At 43.7% G+C, this 21999-nt stretch overlaps 1 protein-coding gene across 1 annotated transcript in view; it reads left to right on the top strand.

Moving 5' to 3' along the window:
* The window catches only part of pde11a (phosphodiesterase 11a), a 362432-nt gene extending 340653 nt beyond the window's left edge, over positions 1 to 21779 (top strand). Inside the window, exon 21 of the mRNA XM_068034578.1 lies at positions 21636 to 21779. Within this exon, the coding sequence (XP_067890679.1) occupies positions 21636 to 21779 (144 nt within the window). The remainder of the gene's footprint in view (positions 1 to 21635) is intronic.
* Positions 21780 to 21999: the final 220 nt, after the last annotated feature.

Below are 21999 nucleotides of genomic sequence, written 5' to 3'. Positions count from 1 at the left end.
AAATATGCAAATAAATTAGGGAAATGAGTAAAAAATATAGAACAATAATCATGGGTGATTTTAACGAACCTGATATTAACTAGCCAGATTAGGTAGGTAGGTAGGTTGAGGGAATGAAGTTCCTACAATGTTCTTTCTAAATCAATAAGCAAGAAGCCTAACATGGGAGGATTCACTACTGGATCAAATAATGGGGAATGAGCTAGTGCAGATAAAAGAAGTAAAAGTAGGGGAACATCTAGGCAACAGAATCATAATGTTATATTCTTTAAGATAAGACATGAGTATGAGAAAGACCAGGGTAATTGGAAGAAAGACCAGGGTAATTGGAGGAAAGCCAATTTTGAGGGGCTGAGCGTAGAACTTGGGAAAATAAAATGGACAATATTGACAGCAATGGGAAATATTTAAAACAGAGTCCAGGAAATGTATATTCCGGTAATAGACAAGAACAAGCTGAACATTAACGAGTCACCATGGATGAATCAGAACATATGGAAAAATTGAGGGTAAGGAAAGAGACATACACTAAGGACATGGACAGCAGGGGACAGCATGACAAGGGCGAATATGAAGAAATTAAAATAGAAGTAAAAACAAATTAGGAGGGCAGAGAGGAGCTATGAAATTAAATTATCAAGGAACATAAAACAAAATAGTAAAATATTTTACAGGCACATAAATAAAAAAGGAAAGTCACAATGGGAATAGGACCATTAATGATGGACAGGATAATATCACAGGCAATGATAGAGAAATGGCAGATATATTAAATAATTACTTTGCTTCAGTAATTACCAGAGAAACAGGACAATGGACATGACATCAGATGATGAAATTAGAAATGAGATAACTGCATTTAAAACAAAAGAGCTGAAATATTTTTAAAAAGTAATCAAACTTAAAGAGGACAAAACTCCTGGTCTGGACAGATTACATCCATAAACTTTAAAAAGATTCTAGGGAAGAGATAGCAGAGGCATTTTTAATAATTCTTTAGAGAAAAGTCTGATGCCAGATGAGTGGCAGATAGCTAACATTATACCTATATTGAAGAAATGAAATAGAACATGTCCGGGGATTAGCGTGTAAAATTAAAGCGCATGGGATTGGAGGTAGTGTATTGCGATGGGTAGAAAATTGGTTGGCAGACAGGAAACGAAGAGTAGGGATAAATAGGTCTTTTTCCAAATGGCAGGCAGTGACTAGTGGGGTACCGCAGGGATCGGTGCTAGGACCCCAGCTATTCACAATATATATTAATGATTTAGATGAAGGAACAGTGGGCCGCACAGTGGCGCAGTGGTTAGCACCGCAGCCTCACAGCTCCAGCGACCCGGGTTCAATTCTGGGTACTGCTTGTGTGGAGTTTGCAAGTTCTCCCTGTGTCTGCGTGGGTTTCCTCCGGGTGCTCCGGTTTCCTCCCACATGCCAAAGACTTGCAGGTTGATAGGTAAATTGGCCATTATAAATTGCCCCTAGTATAGGTAGGTGGTAGGGAAATATAGAGACAGGTGGGGATGTGGTAGGAATATGGGATTAGTGTAGGATTAGTATAAATGGGTGGTTGATGGTCGGCACAGACTCGGTGGGCCGAAGGGCCTGTTTCAGTGCTGTATCTCTAAAACTGAAAAAACTAAAAACTAAATGTAATATTTCCAAATTTGCAGATGACACAAAACTGGGTGGGAGGGCGAGTTGTGAGGAGGATGCAGAGAGGCTTCAGGGTGATTTGGACAAGTTGACTGAATGGGCTAATGCATGGCAGATGCAGTATAATGTGGATAAATGTGAGGTTATCCACTTTGGTAGCAAAAACAGGAAGGCAGATTATTATCTGAACGGCTATAAACTGAGGGAGGAGAATATGCAGCGAGACCTGGGTGTTCTTGTACACCAGTCGCTGAAGGTAAGCATGCAGGCGCAACAGGCGGTAAAAAAGGCAAATGGTATGTTGGCCTTCATAGCAAGAGGATTCGAGTACAGGAGCAGGGATGTCTTGCTGCAATTATACAGGGCCTTGGTGAGGCCATACCTGGAATATTTTGTGCAGTTTTGATCTCCTTATCTGAGGAAGGATGTTCTTGCTATAGAGGGAGTGCAGCGAAGGTTTACGAGACTGCTTCCTGGGATGGCGATCTGACATATGAGGAGAGATTGAGTCAGTTAGGATTATATTCGCTGGAGTTCAGTGGAGTGAGGGGGAATCTCATAGAAACCTATAAAATTCCAACAGGACTCGACAGGGTAGATGCAGGAAGGAGGTTCCCGATGGTGGGGGAGTCCAGAACCAGGGGTCTTGGTCTAAGGATACAGGGTAAACCTTTCAGGACTGAGATGAGGAGAAATTTTTTCACCCAGAGAGTGGTGAGCCTGTGGAATTCGCTACCACAGAAAGCAGTGGAGGCCAAAACATTGTATGTTTTCAAGAAGGAGTTAGATTATAGCTCTTGGGTCTAAAGGGATCAAAGGGTATGGGGCGAAAGCGGGAACAGGTTACTAAGTTGGATGATCAGCCGTGATCATAGTGAATGGCGGATCAGGCTCGAAGGGCCGAATGGACTACTCCTACTCCTATTTTCTATGTTTCTATGGAGCTGTAGCCCAGTCAGCTTAACATTGGTGGTAGGAAAAATAATGGATTCCCTACTAAAGGAGAGAATAGAAGAAAATCTGAAAACCAAAAATATAACAATAAATATTCAGCATGGATTTCAAAAGGGAAAATCTTATTTGGCCAACCTCGTTGAATTTTTTTGAGAGATAACAGAGAGTAGACAAGAATAATGCAGTAGATGTAATTTATCTAGCCTTCGATAAGATATGACATAATAGACTAATGAATAAGGTCAGAAAATGCGAAGTTATGGGACAAATAACAGAATGGATAACTAGCTAGCTTCAAAATGTTATTCAGAGTTGCATAAGGTAGGAATTAGTGTTCCACAAAGATCAGTGTTTTGCACAATTTTTATTAATGATTTTGATTTTGGAATCAAAAACACAATTTCTAAATTTGCGGATGACACCAAATCGAACTGGATAGTCAATACAGAGGAAGACTGCAACAAATTAGAAAAAGAAATTAGCAAACTTGCAGAATAGGCAAATAATTGGCAAATGATTTTCAATATAGATAAATGTGAGGTATTATATTTTGGCAGGAAAAATAAGGACATCGCATATTACCTAGAAAGTAAGAATCTAAATGGCATAGAAGAGTCTGGAAGTACAAATACACAAATCACTAAAAGTAGCAACACAGGTTAACAAGGCCATGAAAAGCAAGCCAAACATGAGGTTTATTTCTAGAAGGGTAGAATTGAAAAGTGAAGAAAGTATGATAAACTTGCATCAATCTTTGGTCAGACCACACCTGCATACAATTCTGGTTGTCATATTATAAAAACAGGTATACAGGCACTGGAGAGAGTACAAAAATTATTTACCATGATGATGGCAGAAATGTGAGGGTATACCTATCCAGAGAGAATGAACAGACTGGGTCTCTTTTCTCTTTAAAATTATGAAAAGTTTTGACAGAGTGAACACAGAGAGAGTGTTTCCACTTGTGGGGAGGAGCAAAACTAGAAGCTATCAATATAAGATCATCACCAATAAATCAAATAGGGAATTCAGAAGAAACATTTTTACCCAGAAAGTGGTGAGAATGTGGAACTTGCTACCACAGAGAGTGGTTGAAGTGAATAGTATGGACACATTTAAGGGAAGGTTAGATCAGCATATCAGGAGAAGAGAATAGAGGGTTGTGCTGATAGGATTAGTTGATGGGATGAGGCTCAAGTGGAGCATAAATACCCGTATAAACTGGTTTGGCTGAATGGCCTGTTTCTATGCTGTATATCCTACATAATCCTATGTAGGCAAGGCAGTGGTGGAATGGCAGAGGTGGGAGTACAAATGCTGTCATATTGAGAGAGGACAGCAGGTTTGTCCACCACAGAGTCACTGCCACTTCCACAGGGTAGTACCTCAACAAACCTAGTCATCTACTGCAGGAAAAGTTGCTGGACTACTGTCAGTGTCTTCATGCCCCTTTGAGCACTGGTATCCGTAATCATGATGGCAGCAGTCTGAGCTTGCATGGCAGCAAGCGTGGATCTCTTGAGCTCAGTCTGCACTTGCATTGCAGCACCAAGATGCTGAGAGACTTTCGCCTATGCTGTAGTGGAAGCTGAGACATCGGCCACAAGACACTCCGTCATGGTTGAGTTGACCACCACTTCCACAGTGGAAAGGGTGGGCTGCAATCTCTGCATGATGCCCTCTGCCACGTTGGAGCCAGACTCCTCCATGCTCCTTGATAGTGACAGGAGGCTGTCTGGCAGGCCTGCCAATGCACTAACTCCATACTAGCCTCTAAAGCTTACACAGTGACAATATCTGAGCTGATGGCTGTGTCAGATCAAGAGACGGCGCCTCATCACTGTCATGGGAGTCTCTTCCTCTTCCTTCTTGCTGTGGTGAGGCCATCCAGGTGGCAGTTCTTAGGTATTTGAAAGCATACAGGCTGAAGGGGAAAGCTGGAGTGAGGGAAGAGGGGAAGGGGAGGAAAGCAGGAAGTCCATAGTCACGCCCTATGCAGCTTTCACTTCATGCCACATCTCAAGGTGAGGGTGAGGAGTGAGTTGAGAAGGGGCATAAAGCAGTCACTTACCATCATCCTGGATGGTGTTGGCTTTGCCAGATGCCATGGGCTCTGTTGCAGTTGGTCTGATGATGCTGAGCACCATCATCTCAAGGGGTCTCAGGGGATGGAGTCGTGCCAGCCCTCACAAGGTCCTCTGGGTCTCCCTGGTGTATCAGCCACCTTCTCCTGGAGGAGAGACTGAATAATATCAATGATTGTGTAGCACTGAGCTTTGGTGATGTGACTGTCACAGCTGAATAGCTGGAGGTCTGTGGAGCGAGGGAAAGTTGGATGTGATGCTGACAGCATTAGTAGGTGTGTGTGGTTGAGGTGGAATATCTATATGTTAGGTGTGAGACCTGAGTGCCAGTGAGAGCTGCTGGGTAAGTGATGGGGATGTGGTGTATTGCACAGCATGAGAGTCTGGTGCTGTGGTGGGTAGGAGATGTGATCTGAAGATGCATTCACTTACCTTGACCACCTGTGCGAGGTCATTAAGGCTTTTTCTGCACTGCTGCCATGTCCTTGGGTCAGATTCTGGCCATTCACCTGTCTTGCCACGTGCTCCCACTCCTTTTGGAGGGTGTTCTTTGAAGGCTTCCTGGTCACCCTGCCTCCATCCCCCACAGAACTATGGCCTCTGTCCTGAACTCCACCTGTGTGACAAGTGCCTCCAAAGTATGGTTATTGAATCTTGCAGCCCTCTTCCCTGCTTGCTGTGCCATTTCCCTGCAGATTCAGTCTTGCAAAGTCATTTACCAGCAGCTTTCAGTTCAGGAGTGCAGTATCCCTTTAATACGGAGCCTGTCTTTAAGAAGAAAAGGCTGGTTGCACCACATGCTTTCAACACAATGTTGTTCTGCGCCCTTGCTGAGTGCAGAGGCAGCCAGCAGCGTGGTGAAGGAGGCAGCAGTGCAGGATCTGCTCAGCCCCACACTATGATCAAAGCACCAAATTTACGTGCTGCCCACCTCCAACAGAATTGGCGCAGGCAGGTCACGAATTGTGATCCTCTATGCCCAAAAACCAGGGTAAGCCCATTTCCAGTGCCAGATGGTGAAATTGCCATTCTGGAAGGAGTATGTTGTATGAAATAATATCCCTGTAGCTCTACAAAGAAGCATTAAATAAAGTTAATTACAATGAAAGACCCAGAGATTTAATGATTAGATTAGTTTTTTAATTGTATACAGTGAAAATATTGTTGTTTAACTTTAATAGAAGACAAGAGAAAGGGTAAGAACCTTGTTCTACAGAATAATTTAACTGAAGTGAACAAACTGAAAGCCAAGTTTGCATGGTTAGAAGAAGCCCATCAGAGAAATCACCCCATTAATGGATGACACAATGGGCTGAATGGCCTCTTTCTGTGCCGTAACTTTTCTATGGTTTTATGGAGGCAAAGAAAATGTTACTAATCTCTACACTCAATGATGTTTATATAACTTGACTTATTTTGCAAATTGAAACTACTTGGAAAAAAGAAAATTTGTCTATAGCAAATCTGTTGAAGTAGACAGTGAAACAGATGGGGTTTTCAGTAAGAAATATCTAACAAAATTGGCTCAACAGTTCCAAGTAATGGCAGTCAGGAAACATGAGACCTGTAACACTGTCAAAAAGAAGGAAATACAACCAAGAAATCATGTAATTGAATTCCTCTGATGAAATTAACATGGTATTCATTCACTTGCTTACTGTACTCTGGAGTGATATTGTAAATCAGAAGCAACCCATAAAAAAGTTTTCTCATAATGATCTTTAAAACATCTGAGGAGAATAAAGTCACTACTTATGATCTGATCTGCTATTTAAAAGGAAATGCTATCAAATTTTAACGTTGTAAATTTTGGTTATATAATCACACGGTCAGTTTCCTGCCAAGTACTCTGTTGAAGGGGGCTCCAACTGATAACATTGCTCCTGTTGCAGCTCATCTCCTTCCAATACTGCACTTCAGAGTGCTGGCTGCTTACACTCTGGAGATATGCCTCTGTAACTGTCCCTCATAAATTAACTTGAATGGGTGCAATTATGCAACCAATTTTGTATTGATGCCAGGAGATTTCAAATACGAGTTGATGTAAAACTTCTGGTATAACTTGGGCATCAGGTAAGCCATCTGAAGCCTAAGTACATTAAATAAATGTAGTCTTAATGGGGTTTGCACTGATTGCAAGATAACTGCTTGGAAGCTTTTCAAAACTTACACTTGGATGTTTTTAGTGTTGAGAATGTGTTTACTTCCCCACATTATTCCAACATTAATATTTGACCAGCCAGCAAGCAGATTTGTGCAAAAGTATACATTTTTTTGCCAGCTGCATATTGTACTCTCCATGCACTGCACTGATATCACTACCAATAGTGCAACATAATTCTAAAATAGAGCATGCAATTTATTAACACACTGGGGTAGCACTGCATCTTTAAATATTTATCCCAATGTAACTTCAATTGGGTGACTCAGATTTACTAGCTCTCCATATATTTGCTGAGACAGTCCATAGTGAGGACATGTCCATCAATATTATTCATGTCTATTACATTGAATTCGTAGCACAGAGACTGGTGTTTATGCTCCACACAAGTTTCCTCCCACATTACTTCCTCTAATCCTCTTAAGCATATCCTTCCATTCCTTTCTCCCTCATATACTTAACTAGCTTTCCCTTAAATGCTTCTATGTGATTTATCTCAACTGCTCTATGTGGTAGTAAGTTCCACATTCTAACCACTCTCTGGGTAAAGGAGTTTCTCCTGAATTCCTTATTGGATTTATTTGTTACTATCTATATTTATGACCCCTAGTTTTGAACTCCCTCATATAAAACATATTCTCTGCATCTCCCTATCAATCCTTTCATAATTTTAAAGACAATCTTTTAAGTCACCACTGCCCTCACCACACCCCGCACCCCCCACCCCCCCCCAGCACCTCCGCTCACTGCCGCCCCAAGCCTTCTCTTTTCTAGAGATGGAGCCCCAGCCTGTTCAACCTTTCTGATAATTCTAACCTCTCAGTCTGGTATCAACATTGTAGATCTTTTTTGCACCTTGTCCAGTGCCTCTGTATCCTTTTTCTAATATGGACAATGCTCAGCAAGTGTTCTCTAACCTCGGTTCAATACTTGTTTAACATAACTTCTCTGCTTTTCAATTCTATTCCTCTAGAAATTAACCCCAGTACTTTGTATTTTTATTCTACTTGTAATCTGCTGTTGAAAGAGGTTTGTAAATCTAAAGATTAGTTTTCATGTCAGAAACTGACAGAAATGTCAGTTAGAGGGGTGAAGTGCTTCACCTGTGAGATGTGGGAGGTCCGTGACACTTCCAGCGTTCCGGACGACTACATCTGCAGGAAGTGTACCCAGTTGCAGCTCCTCACAGACCGCATGGATCGGTTGGAGCAGCAACTGGATGCACTTAGGAGCATGCAGGTGGCAGAGAGCGTCATAGACAAGAGTTTTAGAGAAGTGGTTACACCCAAGGTGCAGGCAGATAGATGGGTGACCGCTAGAAGGGGCAGGCAGTCAGTGCAGGAATCCCCTGTGGCTATCCCCCTCTCTAACAAGTATACCGTTTTGGATACTGTTGGGGGGGATGGCCTATCAGGGGAAAACAGCAGCAGCCAGAGCAGTGGCACCACGGCTGGCACTGTTGTTCAGCAGGGAGGGACAAAGCGCAGAAGAGCAATAGTTGTAGGGGACTCTATAGTCAGGGGCACAGATAGGCGCGTCTGTGGATGTGAAAGAGACTCCAGGATGGTATGTTCGCTCCCTGGTTCCAGGGTCAAGGATGTCTCTGAATGGACAGGGGACATTCTGAAGGGGGAGAACAGCCAGAGGTTGTGGTACACATCGGTACCAACGACATTGGCAGGAAGAGTGATGAGGTCCTGCAGGGGGAGTTTAGGGAGTTAGGTAGAAAGTTAAAAGACAGGACCTCTAGGGTTGTAATCTCGGGATTACTCCCTGTGCCACGTGCCAGTGAGGCTAGAAATAGGAAGATAGTGCAGCTAAACACGTGGCTGAACAGCTGGTGTAGAAGGGAGGGTTTCAGATATCTGGACCATTGGGATATCTTCAGGGACAGATGGGACCTGTACAAGGAGGACGGGTTGCATCTAAACTGGAGGGGCACAAATATCCTGGCTGCGAGGTTTGCTAGCGTCACTCGGGAGGGTTTAAACTAGTGTGGCAGGGGAACCAGAGCAGTAGGACAGCAAGTGAAATAAATGAGGGGGAACTAGTAAATAAGGCCAGTAAGACTAAGAGGAAGAGCAGGCAGGGAGATGTTGCGGAGCACAACGGGACTGGTGGTCTGAAGTGCATTTGTTTCAATGCGAGAAGTATAACAGGTAAGGCAGATGAACTTAGAGCTTGGATTAGTACTTGGAACTATGATGTTGTTGCTATTACAGAGACTTGGTTGAGGGAAGGACATGATTGGCAGCTAAATGTTCCAGGATTTAGAAGCTTCAGGCAGGAAAGAGGGGGATGTAAAAGGGGTGGGGGAGTTGCATTACTGGTTAAGGAGAATATCACAGCTGTACTGCGGGAGGACACCTCGGAGGGGTCATGCAGCGAGGCAATATGGGTGGAGCTCAGGAATAGGAAGGGTGCAGTCACGATGTTGGGGGTTTACTACAGGCCTCCCAACAGCCAGCAGGAGGTAGAGGAGCAGATATGTAGACAGATTTTGGAAAGATGTAAAGGTAACAGGGTTGTAGTGGTGGGTGATTTTAACTTCCCCTATATTGACTGGGACTCACTTAGTGCTAGGGGCTTGGATGGGGAAGAATTTGTAAGGAGCATCCAGGAGGGCTTCTTGAAACAATACGTAGATAGTCCAACTAGGGATGGGGCTGTACTGGGCCTGGTATTTGGGAATGAGCCCGGCCAGGTGGTCGAAGCTTCAGGAGGGGAGTATTTCGGGAACAGTGACCATAATCCATAAGTTTTAAGGTACTTGTGGATAAGGATAAGAGTAGTCCTCAGGTGAAGGTGCTAAATTGGGGGAAGGCTAATTATAACAATATTAGGCAGGAACTGAAGAATTTAGATTGGGGGCGGCTGTTTGAGGGTAAATCAACATCTGACATGTGGGAGTCTTTCAAACGTCAGTTGATTAGAATCCAGGACCAGCATGTTCCTGTGAGGAAGAAGGATAAGTTTGGCAAGTTTCGGGAACCTTGGATAACGCGGGATATTGTGAGCCTCGTCAAAAAGAAAAAGGAAGCATTCGTAAGGGCTGGAAGGCTAGGAACAGACAAATCCCTTGAGGAATATAAAGACAGTAGGAAGGAACTTAAGCAAGGAGTCAGGAGAGCTAAAAGGGGTTATGAGAAGTCATTGGCAAACAGGATTAAGGAAAATCCCAAGGCTTTTTATACGTATATAAAGAGCAAGAGGGTAACCAGGGAAAGGATTGGCCCACTCAAGGACAGAGAAGGGAATCTATGTGTGGAGCCAAAGGAAATGGGCGAGGTACAAAATGAGTACTTTGCATCAGTATTCACCAAGGAGAAGGACTTGGTGGATGATGAGCCTAGGGAAGGGAGTGTAGATAGTCTCAGTCATCTCATTATCAAAAAGGAGGAGGTGTTGGGTGTCTTGCAAAGCATTAAGGTAGATAAGTCCCCAGGGCCCGATGGGATCTACCCCAGAATACTGAGGGAGGCAAGGGAAGAAATTGCTGGGGCCTTGACAGAAATCTTTGCATCCTCATTGGCTACAGGTGAGGTCCGAGAGGGCTGGAGAATAGCCAATGTTGTTCCTTTGTTTAAGAAGGGTAGCAAGGATAATCCAGGAAATTACAGGTCAGTGGTAGGGAAATTATTAGAGAGGATTCTTCGGGACAGGATTTACTCCCATTTGGAAACAAATGGACTTATTAGCGAGAGGCAGCATGGTTTTGTGAAGGGGAGGTCGTGTCTCACTAATTTGATTGAGTTTTTTGAGGAAGTGACGAAGATGATTGATGAAGGAAGGGCAGTGGATGTTATCTATATGGACTTCAGTAAAGCCTTTGACAAGGTCCCTCATGGCAGACTGATACAAAAGGTGAAGTCACATGGGATTAGAGGAGAGCTGGCAAGATGGATACAGAACTGGCTCGGTCATAGAAGACAGAGGGTAGCAGTGGAAGGGTGCTTTTCTGAATGGAGGGCTGTGACTGGTGGTGTTCCGCAGGGATCAGTGCTGGGACTTTTGCTGTTTGTAGTATATATAAATGATTTGGAGGAAAATGTAGCTGGTCTGATTAGTAAGTTTGCGGACGACACAAAGGTTGGTGGAGTTGCGGACAGTGATGAGGATTGTCAGAGGATACAGCAGGATATAGATCGGTTGGAGACTTGGGCGGAGAAATGGCAGATGGAGTTTAATCCGGACAAATGTGAGGTAATGCATTTTGGAAGATCTAATGCAGGTGGGAAGTATACAGTAAATGGCAGAACCCTTAGGAGTATTGACAGGCAGAGAGATCTGGGCGTACAGGTCCACGGGTCACTGAAAGTGGCAACACAGGTGGATAAGGTAGTCAAGAAGGCATACGGCATGCTTGCCTTCATTGGTCGGGGCATAGAGTATAAAAATAGGCAAGTCATGCTGCAGCTGTGCAGAACTTTAGTTAGGCCACACTTAGAATATTGCGTGCAATTCTGGTCACCACACGACCAGAAGGACGTGGAGGCTTTGGAGAGGGTACAGAAGAGGTTTACCACAATGTTGCCTGGTCTGGAGGGTATTAGCTATGAGGAGAGGTTGGATAAACTCGGATTGTTTTCACTGGAACAACGGAGGTGGAGGGGCGACATGATAGAGGTTTACAAAGTTATAAGTGGCATGGACAGAGTGGATAGTCAGAAGCTTTTTCCCAGGGTGGAAGAGTCAGTTACTAGGGGACATAGGTTTAAGGTGCGAGGGGCAAAGTTTAGAGGGGATGTGCGAGGCAAGTTCTTTACACAGAGGGTGGTGAGTGCCTGGAACCTGTTGCCGGGGGAGGTGGTGGAAGCAGGTACCATAAAGACGTTTAAGAGGCATCTTGACAAATATATGAATAGGATGGGAATAGAGGGATACGGACCCCGGAAGTGCAGAAGGTTTTAGTTTAGGCAGGTATTAAGATCGGCGCAGGCTTGGAGGGCCGAATGGCCTGTTCCTGTGCTGGACTGTTCTTTGTTCTTGTTCTTTGTATTTCTTTATCGAAAGATCTAAATATTTTTGCATGATGGAGCTGCTGTCGCACTGGTTGGCAGCAAAATGGAGTATGTAAGCTTAAATGTACTAACTTTTTTTCACTGAATTAAAAAATGAAGAAATCTTCTGTTTGGAAATACAATAATTAAATTCGGTGTTTCAGGCCTGAGAACACAAGAGAACTGCTGGAGTATTCAGTTCCATAAAGTAAATGACTTTGGATAGTGAGTATTCACTAAAACAATCATCTCTGTCTAATAAATATATTTGATGTGCTCTAATATATTTGTTACATTGAGGTTACAGTGTACTAGGTATCTTGTGATTCAGTTACATCACAGTTTTTGTGCACTTGGTGGATATAGCAGTGTATTTCAGCTTTTAAGGAAATAATTGGCCACCTCATCTGCCATTGAATTCCTGTTATTGGTAGTCACACAGACCCAGTTCCAGCATTTATAATATGTGATATGTATCCCTCTTGTGGCTCAGTGCCTCTCTACAATCCTTTGAAACCACTCCTATGTGGCAATCACACTTTGTCATGAGTACCCATCTTAACAAAGGTGGTAACTGGTCAGTGGTCCAGAGCAGAAGTTACAATTCAAAACAACATGATTGTTGTACTCCTCTTAGCTTCACAGTGATGGCATGTAATTAGTGAACCTCTGAAATGAAGCAGAGAGCACTGCAGCTGCTAAGATTTACACCACTGTTGAAGTTCCCGGACTGACCAAGCACAATATGGAGCAAACAGCCAAAAAAAAGGTTCTGGAAGGCCATTCAAAGACATACCTACAAATTTGAGAGTCTGCTGTTGCTCAGCACCATGTAGCTTCTGAGGAATATACATGAATTCCCCAAATCAAGGCCTAAAGCCCTAAAAGTTCATATTTAGACAGACTAGGTTAGCCAGCACATTCCAATATCCATCTGCAAGTAAGTCAATGATCAAAGACAGGCCAGAGACCCATTTGTAACTGGGTCCATGTGCCCATCTTGCTATATTGTAATCACAGAATCTTATGTAATGGTCATCGATCCTTCCAAATGTTTGCTGGAAGACAAGGGCACACATTTATCCTGAGAAAGGCAAAGTCCAATATCAGGCTTCCTGCTGGCCAAACAAATGTTATTTTCTGTTTTTCTATGTTTCGATTCCAACTGGCAAAAGAGAAACCAGCCTTTGAGAAGAACTGTAATGCATAATAACCGAGCACTACTAACCAACTCAGTCTTCTGCCAAATGTTCGCACTATCATGATTTTCTTTGGGAAATATAGCCCATCGACATTTCAGCATCATATTTTGTAACTTCTGAGATACTGGGCTGGGAGCAGGGGGTCTGCTAGCATGTAGGAAACCCAGAAATAAGTGCAGTGCATTTGTCAGTGACTTTTTAACCCAGCTACTACATTACCATATTATTTCCAGGTTTCCCGACCAATTAGCATATGCAAGCGTGATGACGACTTGCATGAGGTGATTTCACCTCCAGTATTTAAAGAGACACTCATGAAATTTGATTGATTTTAGAGTCAGGAGCATGAATTGGCAGAAAGCAGCCCACATGTTCAAAGGCTGCACCTCATTTCTGTGATGTCTCTCTGGATGCGATGCTAGGGTTTTAAGGGCCCGCAGGGAGATACTCTTCCCTACTTTCGGGAGGAAGATGCCTGCCAGTGAAACAAAGACGGTGTGCTGGAGGTTGCCAATGAGATCAACAGCAGGGGTGTGGTGCCATGCTCATGGATTAAATGCTGAAAGCAGCTTAATGACCTAATCAGGGCAGGAAAGGTGAGTACAGTGGCACATTCACCTACATCCTGATGTGTGTATCACCCCAAACCCCTCTGCCTTCTCAAACCTACTCCAGCAATCACTCTTTGCACCAACTTACCTTGCAGGTACAACCCATCTCTCTCTGTCTGTGCACTTCCTCACACTCCATCTGTGCATCCACCACTGACATCTTAAAGTAATGTTATGTCTCTCCCTCATAGTCATCCTCAACAAATGATCTCCATCCATCTGTTCAACACATGGAATTATTCTCACTCATAGATCTTGTTCTTTCCTTCCTTGCAGGAGAGCAGGTAGGCGGTGGCATAGTGGTATTATCACTGGACTAGTAACCCAGAGACCCAGGGTATTTCTCTGGGGACATGGGTTCGAATCCCACCACAGCAGAAGGTGGAATTTGAATTTAATTAATTAATAAATCTGGAATTAAAAAGCTAGTCTAATGATGGCCATGAAACCATGTCGATTGTGTAAAAAACCATCTGATTCACTAATGTCCTTTAGGGAAGGAAATCTGCTGTCCTTACCTAGTCTGGCCTACATATGACTCCAGACCCACAGCAATGTGGTTAACTCTTACATGCCCTCTGAAATGGCCTAGCAAGCCACTCAGTTGTACCTAACCACTACGAAGTCAATAAAAAGGAATGAAACCGGACGGACCACCCGGCATCGACCTAGGCAGTGGAAACGACAACGGCAAACCCAGCCCTGTCGACCCTGCAAAGTCCTCCTTGCTAACATCTGGAGGCTTGTGCCAAAGTTGGGAGAGCTGTCCCACAGACTAGTCAAGCAACAGCCTGACATGGTCATACTCACGGAATCATACCTTACAGACAATGTCCCAGACACTACAATCACCATCCCCGGGTATGTCCTGTCCCACCGGCAGGACAGACCCACCAGAGGTGGCGGCACAGTGGTATACAGTAGGGAGGGAGTTGCCCTGGGAGTCATCAACATCGACTCCGGACCCCATGACGTCTCAAGGCATCAGGTCAAACATGGGCAAGGTAACCTCCTACTGATTACCACCTACCACCCTCCCTCAGCTGATGAGTCAGTACTCCTCCATGTTGAACACCTCTTGGAGGAAGCACTGAGCGTGGCAAGGACACAAAATGTACTCTGGGTGGGGGACTTCAATGTCCATCACCAAGAGTGGCTCGGATGCACCACTACTGACCGAGCTGGCCGAGTCCTAAAGGACATAGCTGCTAGACTGGGTCTGCGGCAGGTGGTGGGGGAACCAACACGAGGGGAAAACATACTTGACCTCGTCCTCACCAATCTGCCTGCCGCAGATGCTTCTGTTCATGACTGTATTGGTAGGAGTGACCACCGCACAGTCCTTGTGGAGACGAAGTCCCGCCTTCACATTGAGGATACCCTCCATCGTGTTGTGTGGCACTATCACCGTGCTTAATGGGATAGATTTCGAACAGATCTAGCAAACTGGGCATCCATGAGGCGCTGTGGGCCATCAGCAGCAGCAGAATTGTACTCAACCACAATCTGTAACCTCATGGCCTGGCATATCCCCCACTCTACCATTACCGTCAAGCCAGGAGACCAACCCTGGTTCAATGATGAGTGCAGGAGGACATGCCAGGAGCAGCACCAGGCATACCTCAAAATGAGGTGTCAACCTGGCGAAGCTACAACCCAGGACTACTTGCATGCCAAACTGCGTAAGCAGCATGCGATAGACAGAGCTAAGCAATCCCATAACCAACGGATCAGATCTAAGCTATGCAGTCCTGCCACATCCAGCCATGAATGGTGGTGGACAATTAAACAACTAACTGGAGGAGGTGGCTCCACAAATATCCCCATCCTCAATGATGGGGGAGCCCAGCACATCAATGCGAAAGATAAGGCTGAAGCATTTGCAACAATCTTCAGCCAAAAGTGTCGAGTTGATGATCCATCTCGGCCTCCTCCTGAAGTCCCCAGCATCAGAGATGCCAGACATCAGCCAATTCAATTCACTCTGCGTGATATCAAGAAACGACTGAAGGCACTGGATACTGCAAAAGCTATGGGCCCTGACAATATTCCGGCAATAGTACTGAAGACCTGTGCTCCAGAACCTGCCGCGCCCCTCGCCAAGCTGTTCCAGTACAGCTACAACACTGGCATCTACCCTGCAATGTGAAAAATTGCCCAGGTATGTCCTGTACACAAAAAGCAGGACAAGTCGAACACGGTCAATTACCGCCCCATCAGCCTACTCTCAATCATCAGTAAAGTGATGGAAGGTGTCATCAACAGTGCCATCAAGCTGCACTTGCTTAGCAATAACCTGCTCAGTGACGCTCAGTTTGGGTTCCGCCAGGGCCACTCAGCTCCTGACCTCATTACAGCCTTGGTTCAAACATGGACAAAAGAGCTGAACTCAAGAGGTGAGGTGAGAGTGACTGCCCTTGACATCAAGGCAGCATTTGACCGAGTATGGCATCAAGGAGCCCAAGCAAAACCGAGGTCAATGGGAATCAGGGCAAAAACCCTCCGCTGGCTGGAATCATACCTAGCGCAAAGGAAGATGGTTGTGGTTGTTGGAGGTCAATCATCTGAGCTCCAGGACATCACTGCAGGAGTTCCTCAGGGTAGTGTCCTAGGCTCAACCATCTTCAGCTGCTTCATCAATGACCTTCCTTCAATCATAAGGTCAGGAGTGGGGATGTTCACTGATGATTGCACAATGTTCAGCACCATTCGTGACTCCTCAGATACTGAAGCAGTCCGTGTAGAAATGCAGCAAGACCTGGACAATATCCAGGCTTGGACCGATAAGTGACAAGTAACATTCGCGCCACACAAGTGCCAGGCAATGATCATCTCCAACAAGAGAGAATCTAACCATCTCCCCTTGACATTCAATGGCATTATCATCGCTGAATCCTCCACTATCAACATCCTAGGGGCTACCATTGACCAGAAACTGAACTGGAGTAGCCATATAAATACCGTGGCTACAAGAGCAGGTCAGAGGCTAGGAATCCTGAGGTGAGTAGCTCACCTCCTGACTCCCCAAAGCCTGTCCACCATCTACTAGGCACAAGTCAGGAGTGTGATGGAATACTCTCCACTTGCCTGGATGGGTGCAGCTCCAACAACACTCAAGAAGCTCGACACCATCCAGGACAAAGTAGCCTGCTTGATTAACACCCCATCTACAAACATTCACTCCCTCCACCACCGACGCATAGTGGCAGCAGTGTGTACCATCTACAAGATGCACTGCAGCAATGCACCAAGGCTCCTTATTGATATGCTGTTCCCCATGGAGAAGTGGGACTGAATTAACAGTACATTTCTCCTGCCTTGGTCGTAACAACTCCCAGAACACAATTAGTTATTAGGAACTAGGCCATTTTGGTGGGTCACAATAAGCATTAACTCACTGCATGCTTAATTGTGCCGTCGAGTTATTCTTGTCTAAGAATAAACCAGACTGTTCACAATCGTGGTGTCATATTTGAACCAGAGATGAGCTTCCAACCGCATACCTGAGCCATCACTCAGGCCACCTATTTCCACCTCTGTAACATCACCCAACCTTGCCCTGCCTCAGCTCATCTGCTGCTGAAACCCTCAATCATGCCTTTGTTACCTCGAGTCAGGAAACGGCCATTCCAGTCAGGGAACGGCCATACCAGTCAGTGAATGGCCAGTCCAGTCAGTTAATGATCACACCGATTAATATATGACTGCATTTAGCAATGAATGAACATGGCAGTCAGTAACTGACCATATGCCTTCTTCCGCGACAGGCTGCTGGATTGTCTCAGTGCATGGCACATCCTCGCACTCTGTAGCCAACTCTTGAGCGTCCACATCATCTCATTGCAGAGGACGGAAACTGCCTAACAGCAACTGGGATGACTGCTCATGCCCCACTACCCAACCCTGGTCAACTTTTTTAACAAACTCACCCTCCTAATTTAAGTACCTGATCTCTTCTCCTCCTTCAACACCTAGCATGGTCTTCTCTAATGCACCATCCATAAAGATGGACTTCTTTAGCCTTGAGTGCATTGACCAGTTTTCAGTTGTTGCAGTTGAAACCCTCGTGATTCTGGGCCTGGAAGACAAATATCTCACAACTTCTACAATAGACAAAATATTCCATCCTCAGGTAACCTTAAAGTCTGAAGCTTGCTTTGAATTATTTTTTAAAAATTGAGGAAAAAAAAACTTTCAATTAAATATCTTGAATTTCATCCATCTCCCTCTCTTTTTTTTCTTTTGTCTTTGGTTAATTTAGTTTCCTCCTTGTCACCTACATCTTGTTCTCACGAAGTTCCTATTTTAGAAATCCTCACTGTATTTCCAGCTCGCTCTGTAATAAATTCACGGTGTGTTCTCTCAGCTTGAGCTGAGCTCTCGCAGTATCAGTCTTTTATTTACCTTCAGAAATAAGCAGTGTCAACTACTCAGTCAAATCCCAGCCACACAGTATCTAATTGACACCTGGTCAGTGACCTACCTACAGTTGATTGACAGTTAACTTTCAACTAACGTGCAATTTTTAAAGTTAAAAACTAAGTTTGAATTTGGGGCTGGAGGGGATAGCAAAGCAGATTGTGATTGGGAGGGGAGGCTTCAAGCCAAGACTGGGGCTGGAAATGCAAAAGGTTTCCATATAAGGGCCAGGGGAAGCATTCCTGCTCCTGCTGGCCCACAAGAGCAGATCATTAACACTTACCTGCGGGAGTTAGCAGCTCACAGCTCAGGCCTCCCCCTCACTTCCAGTTAAATTTAAGTAGCAGCACGGATGACATAAGAAATAGGAACAGGAGTAATCCATAGGGCAACCTAGAGCTTGCTCTGCCACTCAGTAAGATCATTATCTCAACTCCACTACCCCACCCTATCCCCATATCTCTTGATTCCCTTAGTGTCCAAAAATCGATTGATCTCAGTTTTCAATACACTGAACAACTGAGCATCCACAACCCTCTGGGGTAGAGAATTCCAAAGATTCACAAGCCTCTGAGTGAAGGAATTTCTCCTCATCTCAGTCCTAAATGGCCAAACCCTTACCCTGAGACTATGTTCTTTAGCTCTAGACTCTCCAACCAGGGGAAATAGCCTCTCAACATCTATCCTGTCAAGCCCTCTAAGAATTTTATGTTTAAATGAGATGACCTCTTATTCTTCTAAATTTGAGAATATAGGTTCTTTCTACTCAATCTCTCCTCAAAGGACAACGCTTTCATCCCAGGAATCAATCTAGTGAACCATTGTTGCATCCCCTCTAAGGCAAGCACATCCATTCTTAGGCATGGAGACCAAAACTGTACACAGTACTAGAGGCGTGGTCTCATCAAGGCCCTGGCAATTAGGCCCCTGCCTGCGGGAGCCTCATTGATGGCTTGATTTCTGTATGTTAAATTTTGAAGGGGTCTGCAAATGATTACAACTGCTATGAATAATTTATTTTGTGCTATACTGTCAAACAAGAAATGTAAATAAATGACTATAAAATGAGAGAATGAATGATGCTGTGAATGCTGGCTTGGAGAAGAGGTAATGCTTAGTGCCATTACCAAATATAGAATTTGACACAATTTCTGAAGATGATATTGCCAAGGGCATGCAGATGAGAAAGAGGAGGGGGCCAAGGATAGATCTCTGGGAGACTCCAGAGATGACAGTTCTGTGGCAGATAGACAAGTTATTACTAGCCTGCCGGACTGAACATTGAGTTCAATAATTTCAGAGCATGACAGCCCCCCACTTTACTTTCATTTTTAGTTATTTTTTCTTCCTTTTTTTTGCATTCCTTTTTACATTTTTTGCATTTATTTCATTTCATCTTAGTTTGTTCAGTTTGCTTACCCACTGTTTTTTTCAGGTTGTTTTTCTTCAGGTTTGCACTTGCTGATGTTCTATATTCAGTATATTCACACCTAATCTGTACGAATGCTTTGTCTTTCAAAACACCATTAACATATTGTTTGCCTTTGCTCCGTGACCTTTTGGTCAGCTATGTGGCCTGGTCCAATCTGCACCTTCTCCTTTGTTATCTCTTGCCCAACCCCCACCTCACTTGTTTATAATCTGTGACTTTTCTAATATTTGTCAGTTCCGAAGAAGGGTCACTGACCCGAAACGTTAACTCTGCTTCTCTTTCCACAGATGCTGCCAGACCTGCTGAGTGAATCCAGCATTTCTTGTTTTTGTTTCAGATTTCCAGCATCCGCAGTATTTTGCTTTTATTTAAGTTATTACTAGAGATGCTTTGGCTATGATTGGCTAGCTAAAATGGATACCTAACATATGGGCAGTTTTCTCTTGCAAGAATAGTAAAAGTGAGAAATTCCAGACATCAAGTCAAGACGCAGTGATATACAAATGTCAGCATGCAGCCCACCGTGTGATGACTTGCTGACTTAAGATTAGTTTCAGTTGTGTTACAATGAGAGGTTTCTTTTGAGCTGGATGTATGTAAGGCTTTGAGTGAAGGAACACTTCTGGGTGCAGGCTGGGAAACCATGCAATCCCATGGGCATTCATAATAAAATGTGTAAGTTCTTTAAGATTGTGTGAGGGACAGGTAATTGTAAGTGAAAGCATGTTCAGCATTCTACATTAATATAAGGTGATGGTGGGTTCTCATTCTTTGGTTGACCTGGAATGTTCTTTGAAGGTTTCCCTGCACTACTTCCAAATGCATAGTGTTGTTGAGCTATCACTAACACTGGCAGAAACCTCTTCTTATTACTCCAAGATGGCTTTCTTGGGAGCTTCTAGTGAGCACTGAACAGCCTCCCTCCTGTGAGTCACCTTCTCTAGAAAAAGTTCAACATCCTAGAGAATTGGGTAGCTCTGTGGCCAGCTGCACCACTTACAAAAACCAAATACTGCAGATGCTGGAAATCTTTAATAAAAATAGAAAATACTGGAAATATTCAGCAGGTCTGGCAGCAGAAAGGTCATCAACCTGAAACGTTAACTCTGTTTCTCTCTCCATAGATGCTGTCACCCCTGCACTACTTAGAACCGTGCTTCAAATTTTACAACAAAATGGAATACTGTCTCTTAAAGTTGGGAAAATTTAGGCTAATGAGTTTAACTTGAATGTGTATTATATCATCTGTAGAGGGAGACAAGCTGCAGTCAGTCCCAAAGGGGATTATTATGGACAGCCTTTATCTTAGTTGCTGAGTACTCTATATTTTAAGCAAAGCACCTTCTTGAATACTTTTAACTTATTGAAACTGGGGATTACTGTTAGTCTTTAGCTTACTGCAGTCAACATCAAGACTTTCCAGTGTTTTCAGAACACTAATGTTGACATCGGAACAACTTTAAGAATAATGTAGCTAGTTTGATAACACTGTTAGTTCTTGAGGAATTTTACTGTGATCAGTAAAGTTGGATTGACCATTTACTGAAAGTGTAGTGCAGACCTATTTTGCATTGTATTACAATCATCATTTCATGGATAGAATAATAGATATTGTGAAAAGATTTACAAATCTGTAGTTAGTTTCTGATTGAATCACAAATTGTGAAAGTGCATATTGAGTGATTACGCATGCCAGCAAGACTCCAACATTGAACAGCACAGTAATGAATCATTTTCTATCAACTAGAATTTGTCTTGTATCCAAAATCATTCGGCACATTCTTGAATTAGTATAACAATTTCCTGTAATGCACAATGCATTCTAATGAGTGTTAAACTGGTCTATTGTGGAGGTAGGAGGCATTATCCCATAATTACATAATCTGACTGGGCTTGTTGAGCGTCACAACTTTAAACACAGACTAAATTATTAAAGCTACTTGTACTTCAAATTTTATAAATATTCTACCCATTTGTCTTGCAAATTAAAAAAAAGAGTAACCGAGAAACACATAATTGAGGACAATTAGTTTTCCATTAAAATTAGTCATGCTCATTCTCAATGTCGTGGAATTTTTTTACAAAAAGAATTTATGTTCTTTTCTTCAATAATTTCCAGGCTCTGGTGAAGGTCAATCCAAAACTCAAGCCAATGCTATGTGGGATTACAAGGAACAGGTGCAAGTGGGAGGAGATGCACCGCAAAAGACAAGGAAGCAAAGACAATTTCAGCTGCAGCATGTCCATGCAAGACATCAGTTAAAACCCCAAGCATCATTTGCGAGGATGGGCGATCAGCTTGACTTGGCTATAATTCAACTGGGTAAAAAAATCCAATTGTAATTTGCAAGGGTGATTGACGGTGCTGAAATCCCCAGTGAATTACTGCACAATGCAGAATCCCTCTACTCACAATTGAGAGAGAAAACAACAAAATAAGGAATGAAATACAACTATTCTGTTGTATGCTTATGTCTAAAAAG

This window comes from Heterodontus francisci, chromosome 7 (assembly GCF_036365525.1).
Source record: "Heterodontus francisci isolate sHetFra1 chromosome 7, sHetFra1.hap1, whole genome shotgun sequence".
NCBI classification, from domain to species: Eukaryota; Metazoa; Chordata; class Chondrichthyes; order Heterodontiformes; family Heterodontidae; genus Heterodontus; species Heterodontus francisci.
Note: the sequence above shows the minus strand (reverse complement) of the source record. Positions and strands in the feature narration are given on the sequence as shown.